Source organism: Condylura cristata, unplaced genomic scaffold (assembly GCF_000260355.1).
Source record: "Condylura cristata isolate star-nosed mole 26May11 unplaced genomic scaffold, ConCri1.0 scaffold00033, whole genome shotgun sequence".
In the NCBI taxonomy this organism is placed as follows: Eukaryota; Metazoa; Chordata; class Mammalia; order Eulipotyphla; family Talpidae; genus Condylura; species Condylura cristata.
In genome coordinates, this window is record NW_004567134.1 from 17,468,911 (window position 1) to 17,480,511 (window position 11,601).

Below are 11,601 nucleotides of genomic sequence, written 5' to 3' on the forward strand. Positions count from 1 at the left end.
GCATGGACACTGGGCCCGGTGCTGGGCGGCATGGACACTGGGCCCGGTGCTGGGCGGCAGTGGACACTGGGCCCGGTGCTGGGCGGCAGTGGACACTGGGCTTTTCTGTTTCATTATTTACTTGCGGTGCAGACTTGAAACTCTCCCTCTTCCGGGATGCTGGCCCTAGGGGGTCAGCCCATGGAGCTTCCCCTCTGGAAGGATCACCTTCCTCTTTCTCATGGAGGGTCTGTGCTTTCTGGTGCTTCTTTTTAACTAGACAAGTTGATGCTGGTAAATAATTCCTCTACCAGTTACCAAAGTTTAGGAGTTTGAGTGAAAGAGAAGGTAATGTTCCCTTCAGGATACTCTCTCCTGTTCTCATTAATGGTGTCTCGCTACGGTTCTTTCCCTGTGCAAAGACACATCACGTTTCTCGCTCCTGTTCACACCCCCCCACCCCCAAGGGCGTATGTGTCATGTAGTTGGGGACTGGCTTTCCAGCAGGATGGCCACCGATATCACAGTCACCATGTCAGTGGCTCCTTCTGGATCATTGTAAGCAACTTTTGTTCACATTTTTGTCTTACGTCAAATGTTTTGTTCCTTTAAATTGAATTTGCTCCAGATAAACATCATTGCTAAAACTTCGGGAGTTCATTCCAGTGTGGGCTCAGGCTGAAATCCTTGGCTATTAAGATACATTAATTTCTAGGGCTGGTCCGCTTAGCTCAGGAGCCATAGACCCAACCTATGACTTAACATAGTCAAAGGAAAAGTGTATTTCGTCAGTTACACAGCCGTGTTCCAAGAAATTACAGCTGATAGAATTGTGTGCACTACCTCCAGGGTTTAGCAAATCTGGAGTCAAAGCCTCCCTGGTGTGGTATTTTAGCGGTGTCTACAGGAAACTAGAAGAGCTAAGACAACCTTCAAAAGACCTTTGGAGTAGTTGTGAAACAAAGGTTCTATGTTACTTCATGTTGGCTCTTGAACTATTTATCTTTGCTTTGTGTAGACACCATAAGCACAATGACGGAAAACAACACCACTCTGTCAAGAGAAAGCATCCAGTGAACTGATGGGTGGGCAGGGTCATGGTAGTTTTGAGTCAGTAAGATGAGGCCTGTACCTGGGCAGCCTCTTTGAGCACTGTACCTATCTCAGGGCACACTGAACAGGGAGTCTGCCACCCCACCTCGTGTTCCTCATATCTAAGCTGAGCTACCCAGTGAGGAAACCAAGAACAACTTCTGTGTTGGAATTATGACATGTCTGTCATGTTCTAAGAAAAAAGAGCAAAGAGAAAGAACCAGGGGGTTGAGTCAGACCCTGGTTTCATCCCACCACTGCTGTAAGTTGGGTGTGTGGCATGGGGTCATCTCAGTTAATCTCACAGAACCTAAATGTCACTAGTAAAACAACAGTCTTGACTCTGCAGAGATCTTGTGAGGAGTTATGAGAGAGTTTCCATGCAAAGCATTCTACATAAGGGCTATTTCAAAGGATGGTGGGTGCGAGTATGATCCTTAATGGTCACTTAGTGTTAGTGTTAGTATTACAATCTTAACTATAATCACCTCCAAACAGACTTAACAAGGGTAGACCCAAGTCATAAGAAATTGAAGAGTAGAAATTGTGTGTGTTTGAAAGCTAGTCAGTCTAAAGTAATATGGTATCGAGTCGACTGGCCAAAGATTTTTCATTTGATCATTTTTCTTCAGAGTATGGCACTTTGACCATCATTTCTGCTTAATTTGGCTTATAGTGTGTGTGTGTGTGTGTGTGTGTGTGTGTGTGTGTGTGTGTATAAATATAGAAGTATGATTGGAATGTCTCCAGGAAAAGAGTTTCACGAACCACAAAGCTGCTAAGGGGTCTTAGAATCAAATGCTGGGGTAGACCAATAGATTTGCCAACTCTGGTCTACATAGTTGGCAACATTTATTTTGGGGAAACGATTCCATCCACATCATGGCGTTCTCTGTGCCTTTAAGTGCACTCTCTCACCTCCATCACCCAGCATCTGGAAATGTAATTTCAGGCAAAGATTTTTTGCCTTTTCAGTAATGAAAGGAAATTAACTTTTCATTGAAACCCTCTTCTCTAGACCCGTGATGTTTTATGACACACTTCTCTTGTGTTACTTAAATGGTTATTTCTCTTTGATTGAGTTGCTGAGCTTTAGGGAATCTCGGTAATCTTCTGGTTCCCACGGGTGCTGAGAGGAAGGTCTGTCTCTGCTGAGGCCTCTTTCTCCATCACAACCAATACCCATTGACACCAACTTCCCTCCTCTCACTGGCCATTGGCTCAAAAGACACAGGGCCAGAGCCCACACACGCACTGTGTCTCTCCCTTGTCTCTATCATCCTCCTTCCTCTCCCCTTGGCCTAGAATCTCTTTTAATGAAAAGTCAAGCACTGTTGATCAGCTTTTGCGCCCTGTCCCTGTCCCTCACCCACATCTTGCAATGGAGGCTCCAACTCAGCTGCTTCCTGCTTTGCAGATCTCTCTCTCTCTCTCTCTCATGGGCAGAACTTAAAGGATTTACCTCTAGCAGCCTCCTTCTGCTTGGCAGTAAAGCCCTAGGCTACCACAAAATCAACTCAAAACTGAAAAGCTAGTATGTCTTCTGGATGCTTTAATGGACAACCTGAACTCCCCCTTGACTTTAAAAATAGGAAGTATCACCAGCACTTGCCATCTGCCTCATTTTATAGAGAACTCGCCAGTGCAAGCCTGAGAACGTGTATTTTTCATTTAAAATTCATTTTTACCCCTTGGCATTTATAGAAGCAGCAAATGGGAGGTCTGTGCATTTAACCCCTGAATAAATGGGTTTTGTTTATTTTGTCTTATTTGTCGGATGCGCATCTTTGGAGTCACTTGCAACCCAGCAGCCATCCAGGGGTTTTGGATAGGCCAAGTGGAACATCACATCGCCCCTCTCATCCTTAATCCCAGTGCTGCTATTTTCTCTTGGATGGAATGGACTGTTCCACAGTTTGGTGTAGATGATTTTCTCCTGCAGGGGTGCCATCAGCGTGGCGTGGACAGATACTTGGATGAAAATTTACCCACTTTGGTCAATATTTTATATTAAATAATACAAACATTATCATCCATAGGCTCTGTTGTTCCTTCAAGGACCCTAACTTTCCACATTCATGTTCCAGTGTAAGTCAAGTGAGACTTCCAATGTTCTTAAAGAGTTCAACTCCAGCTCTATGCCTAGAGTTCAGTCACTTACTGAAACTCCCCTAAGAGAAAGGGAGCCAGAGAGGTGGTTCACACCTGACATGTGTTTATGTCCACTGGGGTCTGGACACCAACGGACAAGAAGCACAGGGGTTCGCACTTCTGAAGCTTCGTCACTCTCTAAATGTCACAGGGGATGGTGGCCAGACCGGGCAAAGTCTTAAGAGCCGAAGCTCCCATTCCCCGCGGCAAACGCAGCCTGGCAAACAGGCAGTGCCAGGGTCTCCCTCCACGGGAAGGCTGGCTCGCACCGCGCAGCTCAGCACATCCACCCGCGCGGCGGAAGAGGGGCAGCAGGAGAGCGCTACTTACTGTTTGGGTCGACGTTTTCACAGAGCTCTGTCTTTGCCTCGCCGTTGGGCCTGTCACTGGGTTTGTGTGACAGCCGCGATGACATGGTGGCTGCCGTGACTACGGCCTTGAAGCTTCGCTTCCGTTTCTGGACATTGAGTTCAGGGTGGAAAATGATGATGTACACTTTCGGCATGTAAAGCATCCCCAGCGCCACGGACGCACTTAGGTTCATGGAGATTGTGAGCGTGGTGGTTTGTATGTAGAGCTAGGAGACACAACACACAAGACACTATTACAAATCAAATGACCGCAGCTGGAGTCCGAACACGGCCAGCCGCGTCAGAGGTGGCGACGGCTGGGAGCGAGCACCGTGACCTCCAGGGTCTTCGCTCTAAAGGGAAGACAGAGAGGCACGCTTCTCGGAACGTTCATGCACACACTAACTGGTGGAAAGCCGCGGGCGAGGCCGTGTGCCACTGGGTGGCTCACCCTGGAGACGCCTCACCCTGGAGACGCCTCACCCTGGAGACGCCTCCAGCAAGCTCGAGGCCAGACCTTGAGCCTGAACGCAGCTCAATACCAAGATGCTCCGCTCACAGCAACTTGTAATCCCGAGGAAGAGGTGGCGGTTTTGTATCTCCCACACGGACACGAAGTACTAACACTACTCGATTGCTTGACACACAGAGATTCTGGGGCCTTATTTGCAGAGTCCTTATGTCAACACAGGCCTCCATCTATATTTTTTAAAAGATTTGCCTTTACTGTACCTATGGCGCTATGAGTTGAGTATCCCTGAAAAGTAAACCTTTTGGCTTAATCCTGGTCGAAAAACCACCAGCGGCAGGGCCGAGACCTAGTGGCCTGGCTCGCCCAGTGTCCACCGTCCACTGATGACTCACTACGAGGACCTGACACTGCCTCTGCCCCCGTGTTGTGGGTGCTTTGAGGTCGGCCTGGTGACCCTGGCACCTGCGGCTCCCTCGAAGTGGGCAGCAGGACGGTTCACTCATGTACACTGTGCCCAGTCGTCTCCTCGGCTGTCAATTGGCAAGTGGATGGTTGAGTGACCTCAGTACACACCGTGCTTTCCCGCTGATGATCCCCCAAACAAGAGCTGTGTGAACAAACGGATGAATACGCAGATAGGGAGGCGCATTTCAGTCACATAAACTGAAAACGGAAGCAGTGAGTAGCTAGTGTGGTCTAGCTCCTTCAGCATGTATTTTTCTTTTATAAACTTTAACCAACACGGCCCTCCCTGGTGGCACAACAGCTTAAAGCACTGAGAAGCTAAAGCTGCTTCCGCATGAGTTCGATCCCCGCCTGCCCCGGAGGGGACCCCATGGCGCGGCAGACCTCTCCCGACCCACCTGCTGCTCCCCTCAGCTGTGCACTTTGTCGAACTGCCGATTCTGCTCCCCACTCTCTCTCTGGTGAATCCTGTCACCGCCTCTGCCCCTCTGGCCTGTACCCCCGTTCTGTATGCGCAAATAAATAAATACTTAAAAAAATTCACGAAGAAAGATATAATGCCACCCTTCCTGGCCACCCCTGGTCTCTGCCCTGCCTCTTTTCAGACCACAACCCTGGCTTTTCCTCTGAGCACACCCCCACGCCTGAGCCTTAGGGTGCTTATCTCAGCAGCTGCGCCTCTCGCCCAGGCCTGGCCTCTCGTGGACACGTACTCAAAGAGCTGCCTTCCTGGCCTTGTCGGGTGTGTTTCGAACTGCGCACCTGGCAGTTCAGGTGACTACAGCTTTCTGGCAAATAACCCTTCAAATGTGTATGTCTTTGAGTGGCTTAAAGGAGCTGCCGGCTGCTAACTGTAAACCATACATGTATGCAGTTAAAGACAGAGCAACAGGGATGTAGGACCCTTGATTGTTCCATCACATTCTGGAATGAAGCTCATCTCTCCCCACGAGGATAACGTCGGCCCTTCAACTCCAGCCCTCTCTGCTCATCTGCGCTGTAAAGGACAGCTCGCCATGGCCACAGGGCTGGGAGCCTGGACCGTGGCCCTGCTGACCAGTCGCTAATGAGGGCTCTGCAGATCGCAGTGTGGCCAGTGCAAGACAGTCGGTGTGCATAGCACCCCTGGGATCTGCGGGTTTGCTGTTCCTCCGATCAGCTGCAAATTTTGTAGTAAAGTCTGAATTGGTTTGGCTTGACTCTGCCTGTAGCTGTAGATTTCAGTTTCCATGCTTGTGTGTGTGTGTGTGTGTGTGTGTGTGTGCGCGCGTGCGTGTGACGCACAGCCGCACCGACCTCTTCCTGGCAGAGATGGTGCTGAGGACTGCCAGCTAGGTCCTGCTCACCACACGGTGGCCTCGGTTTTATGCCGCTCCAGCTGGGACCCACGGCGACTGGAACTTAGTTTTGAAAATGTGTCAGACATTTCAAAAGTGTCCTGTGAAAACCAACGTGGATGCCATGGCCAAATTCCCACCCCAGGGCTCCAACCTCGCGGCAGGAGAGTGAGGGTAGAGCCAGCCTGTCGGGATTCAGACCTGTGGCCTTGTTACTGCGATTTCCCCAGAGAGAGCAGGCAGCCCTGGGGGCAGGGGGAGGGGAGGTTTACCTGTCACGGCGCCGGCTCAGTGGGATCAGAGCCACGAGGCTGAGCCCCGAATGGCAGGAAGGAGCAGTGGGGTTTATACAGGTTGTGGGAGCAGCCCCCTCACACATCCATGACAGCAGGAGCATTCTGTACTGCCTGGAAGGGTCAGGGGAGCCACGGCCACTCCCGTGGGCCAGCAGCAGACTCTGCGGGGACCTTCTGCCCCAGAGAGCAGCAGACCCCAAGCCGCAGACTCCCCCAGCAGCAGGCCCGGGACAGTAGCTGGACCTGAGCAGACCTGGGAAACACCCTGCTTCATCCTTAGCCAAATCACCTGCCCCTGGGCCTTGTGCCAGCTCCCGCCAGTGGGGTTGGGGGTCCCCCGGCGAGCCGTGACGATGACATGCGTACTTGTTCAGTGCCCAGGACAGGACCCAGCAGTACTGCAAAGGTGCTTTTAAAGATGAGTCGGGGATCACGTGAGGGAGGCTCTAGCCTGCAGGGGTCTCCCCTGAGCCTCGGGAGGGGACCCGAGTCTCTCTCTGGCCTTGGCAGCTGCCTTTTGTCTTTTGCGTTTCCGCGCGGGCGTCTCCCTAGTAGTTTCCTGGTGTACACACAGCACGCCTTCCTCGGTCTGCGCTGGCTGCTGTTGCACTGGGTGCTGGCTGCCAAGGAAACCCCCACTTAATTTGGGAATTGCACCCCACTTAACTGTACCTTCCTTCCTCTATCTTTGGAACTACCAGGGCGTTGGTGATGGCTGCTTGGAGGTCATGGAGGCTCAGAGCCTTTCCTTGCACCCCCAGTTTTGTCTGCGATGAAGGGTCCCCCAGACTGGCCCGCAGCGGGGCGCCCACCCATCCTGGCTGCCTGTGAGCCTGCCCCCATGGACGAAGGTGCCTCCCCTCCAAGGTGGGTCCTGGACAGCCAGCCCTGGAGCCGGACACGGCCACTTCCGACTTCCCCAGGCCGTAATGCTGAAGCCTTCATTTTGGCGTCGAGCGAAATGCACTTCCAGAATCCAGTTTCTGCTTCCTGCCTGGAGGTGGCTTTTCTCACCACTACCCTGCACCGTCGGCTTCTCTAACTAAAGACGTCTGGGCGAGGATCAAGTCAAGCCAGCAGCGTCTCCTCAGCACAGCAGGTCAAACGCTCTGCAGTGTTCCTGTGCAGCTCGGGTTCACGTCACGCCTGCTGTGTCAGTCCCCTCTCAGGCTGTCACCGAAGAACCGAAGTCACGGTCCCTGTCTCTGATGGTAATTTTGCAGATGCGCAACTCTCTGGGAAGTACCTCGCAGAATATCTGAGGAAGACGGAGAGCTGCCACGCTGATAGCCTGCCAGGTATTTCCACGAGGTTGTTGGGCTGAGCACCTGAGCTAAGGCTCCTGTCACCGCTTTCATACTATTTCAGCTTCTCACATGTTGCTCTGCCGCGTCTGAGAGGCCGGGCCTGTTCAGGTCTCCTCGGAGGAAAGGGGCCGCTCCAGCAGGCCGGTGCAGCCGAATCTGAGCCCGGCCCTGCCCCGTGTCGCCCAGCAAGCTCACTGCAGCTGGGAGCTGGGCGCGTGCCCGGAGCTGCACGGGTGTGCTCCGCGCGGGCCACACACTCGAGGCCGGCTGACGCGCGCTGTCTGATGCGCGGCGATGAGAAACTGGACGTCTCGTTAGCGCGTGGCCACTGAAGTCAGCCGCCTCCTCTGTGACCTTTCAGAATCAGTGTCGCTGAGCTATTTCGAGGGGGCTCAAGGCAAGTTACTATTTGTGATAGGGACGTTTTCAACTTTGAAAAGCAGATTCTTGTTGACGCTAGCCAAAGAAGAAGAGACAAGAGTTTCAGGCCCCAGAGATGCACATGCAGCCCAAGCTACCAGGAAAACCTCATTTCAGATTTCCGGGTTCATTGAAACAGACTCGGCTCGGGGGACGGAGTCCTTGTATTAAGTCAAAAAAATAACACCACGGTGTTTCCTCTGACGAATCGCCACCTTTCTCTGGATGCAACTTGCACTGGAGAAAGCTCTGCAGCTCTTTGGTGTTGTGAAGCCACTGACAGAAGAGCTGACTGACTTTGGTCCGCCTGCCGTACATCCCGCGTTATCGTGTGCTCCAGAGAGGCTGTGAGACACGTCCCTTCTCCCGCTGGCGGGCTCTTCCTCTTTGTGGTTCGCTGGGACGTCAGCAGGTGGCTGCAGGACACGTCGGCCGCGCGGCCCAGGCCTTCCCCAGTTATCTGGCCGCGCCGTCGCCCTGCGGAGGGTCTTCGGGTCGCTGCTACATCCTGCTTATATCCACTGCTCGGTCCAGCGGGGCCTTCTGCACCGAGCGGCCCACCTCCCAGTCGGGACAGTTTCCCAACGGCCCTTTCAAGGGGGAGGGCCCCAAAGGACACCTAGAGGGGGCCCTCCCTCCCTGCTGGCGCGGGGGTTCAGTCTCAGCACCATGAAGCTCTCAGCAGCCACCGCACATGAGTTCGATCCCCGGCCAGGGACGGACCCGCGTGGCGCAGCAGACCCCTCCTGACACGCCCGCCGCTCCCCTCAGCAGTGCTTTTCAGCGGATCTGCCTGTTCTGCTCCCCTCTCTGTCTCTGGTGAGTCCTTTCATCCCCCACACCTCTGGCCTGTACCCCAGTTCTTGTGCATAAATAAATAAATATGTTTTTAAAAAAGAGAACACCTAGCCTGGTCTGTGGCGTAAGGGGTCAGCAGGTTGACGGTGCATGCCCTGAGAAGGCAGGAGCCTCCCAGGAGCCCACCCGTCAGGGTGCTGAGAGTTTAAGGTGGAGTTCAAGGCTGAAGATGTGTGATTTTATTTTTTTCTGCAAGAAACAGGACATGAGCACATGCGCCTGCTGTCCCAAGTATGGACAACCAGAATGCCAGTCTGTCCACGTGCTGCGACCCCGGCCAGCTGCCCCCACGAGTCCTCGGTCAGCCTCCAGCAGCGAGCTCTGGCACCGGCTTCTTGATGCAGACGCCAGGCTTCTAAGGCCGAGTGCCGTTTTATCATGACCGCCACGTTCTTCCACCCACTTGACGTGTCTGCGACCAGGCACGGTGGCGGTCGGCGGCCAGTCCTTTGTTTTAAGGTCAGACGGGGTTTTGCGTGTCGTGTCCCTAAGTCAGTTTTTCCCACAAGACCTGTGTTTCTTTGTTGTGTACTTCGGCCTGACACAGTGATATTTAGGAACATCTATGTCACATTTTAGCAGAACTGACTAGGTCATAAGCAGGCTGTGCACCCTGAAGGACGCACCTATTTGCAACCTGCCCCGAAGGTCTCAAGTATCAGGGATGATAAATACCGTAACTTCCAGCAGTGCCTAACGCCATTCGTTGTATGTCGTCTGCTCATCAGTGTTCGCTGTTGTGTTCTCAGTGTTTAGCACAGAGGTGGCGTCGTCCGAGCTGGTTTGGGAACCAGTGGGTCGGCCATTCCAGCTCGGTGCTCGTAGGATTGATTGATTGTTTGGCTCAAACATAAAATAACTTGTTTGCTAAGCTGTTCTTTTTCATACCATCGTTAGACATTTTGAAACGGTGATCATTTTTAGGGAATGCACAGAAAAGCAGCCTATTGTGGGGAAAGAAATCTCATTACATTTGCTTCTGTGCTGTTTGAAAGAATACTCAACCCCCTATTTTATCTGTCATTGACTATTTTATGAGAAATAACCCACTTTGAGTATCCCAGGTGACAGTGGAGATTAGGACAACAGGCGGTAATGGGGTCTTTAGTGGGATGGGAGAAGTTTCATAATTCTCATGGCATCTCAAAGTTTGTGTAATAGACATGAAAAATGTGTCTGATGGAGTCACCGTGAACAAGAAGGGTAATTATTACCTAGCAAGCATTCAGAGCAGTCATATGACTCCAGTGACGTTCCTGGCAGTTAAGATCAATGTTTTCCATCTTTACCACCTGCAGCTTTTGCTTACTAATTAGAGTAGCCATATTTCTGAGAAATAAATAATGGTGTGTGATTGAGGACGGGACAGGATGTCGCAGTGAGGACTTCCTCAGCCATCGGTGGGTCACTAGACAGAAGGCTCATGCTGAAGGACACAATCATAAATGATCAGCCTAATGCTGGATGCAGATTACTGGTTTTTCCAGGAGGAACACGTGCATCCTCTAGGGTGGTGTAATGGAGAGAACGCGATCTTGGATTTTAAAACTTCTTTCAAATCTTGACCTTGGACTGTTGGTGATGTTGGACAAACCCTTCACCTCTGGCACAGCGCAGTCAAAACCCAGGCACCAGCACCCGCGGCCCTCGCTCGCCGTGTTACATGCCAGCTTCACCAGCCTTCACCAGCCTTCAAGCGGATCACGCGGACATCAGGTCTCCAGCGGGTCAAGGGGCTCGGCAGCGCCCCCTGCTGTTCCTCGGCTTCTCCGCAGCCCGCACACCAGCCCGCTCTGCGCACCCCCAGCCCCGCACCGGCTGCTCCCCCCAGAAGCTGTGCCCGCCCTCGTGCCTGCCTGCCTGCCCCCTGCTCCAAGCCTCGGGCTGGGGCGGCCTCCGGTCTTCAGCTGCGGACATCGCAGACGACATCCTCCGCTCTTGCTTATCAGACGCCACTCCCCTCCCGACGGTGACATGCCGTGCAGCCGTGGCCACGCATCCATCGTGCGTGTTGGATAAACACCTTGGGCCTGACCAGACTGTCCCCACGGGGCGCGAACTCGACCTCGGCCTCACTGTCCACAGACCCGGGAGCCCCGAGGTGTCCCGTACCCAGTAGCGTGAACACGCCCTAGATGGCGCTGTGCGGTGGGCGCCGACGCCCAGGGCACCTGTACCAGCCCCGGGTGTTGCAGGTCAGGAGTCTGCAGTCTGCTCGCAGGTGTGGGGCCCCAGCGTGTCCCCCGGCGGTGCCAGGCAGGGCTGACGGTGCAGAGCAGGGCAGGATGGCTATGCCCCTGAGCACCCAGGATGCGCGCAGCGTGTGGGGGCGCCCAGCCCCCAGCCAGACACCCCCTCCCGGCCTCCTTCCTCTGCCAGCCCCCACCAGGCCCCGGCCAGGTGACCCCATAGGTTACTAGCGCTCAGAGCAGCGTCCGCTTGGTGTTAACGCTGTGGGGTCGGCGCCCGCCCCAGCCTGCAAGCAGCTTTTGAGGCGCATGTGGGACCCCGGGGCCAGCCGGCGGGTGGCAGATACAGGTCACAGAGCCTGTTGGGGGGCACCCCGGGCTGCACAGGGTGGGGTAGCGGTCTCCGTCCCTGGGGCTGCCCAGGGAAGAGTTGAGGGCGCCGGGAGAAAGGCGGGGCCCCAGTGTGCCCGCTGCGACTGCGCCCTCCTGAGGGTACCGGCCCCGGCCTCGCTGCGGGCGCCCCAGCAGTCCCGACTCTCCAGGCCGCGGCGAGACCAAGCGCGCTCCTGCCGGGCACGCGCCTGACAGGCCTGGGCAGCGCCGGGCTGCCGCCTCACAGTGGCGAAGGAGCCGGTTGCCTTGACAACTCGGGGCGCTCCAGCTTGCAGGTTTTTTTTTTTTTTTT

At 54.0% G+C, this 11,601-nt stretch overlaps 1 protein-coding gene across 6 annotated transcripts in view; it reads right to left on the reverse strand.

The window, feature by feature from the left end:
* GRM7 (glutamate receptor, metabotropic 7) overlaps positions 1 to 11,601 on the reverse strand; it is a 464,393-nt gene that overhangs the window by 26,731 nt on the left and 426,061 nt on the right. For all 6 annotated transcript variants that reach the window (XR_001146008.1, XM_004692396.2, XM_004692395.2 and 3 more), the window contains exon 9: positions 3,553 to 3,799. Coding sequence is in view for 5 of the 6 variants with exons in the window: in XM_004692396.2 (XP_004692453.1) it covers positions 3,553 to 3,799 (247 nt within the window). In the remaining variant the exon portion in view is untranslated. The remainder of the gene's footprint in view (positions 1 to 3,552; positions 3,800 to 11,601) is intronic.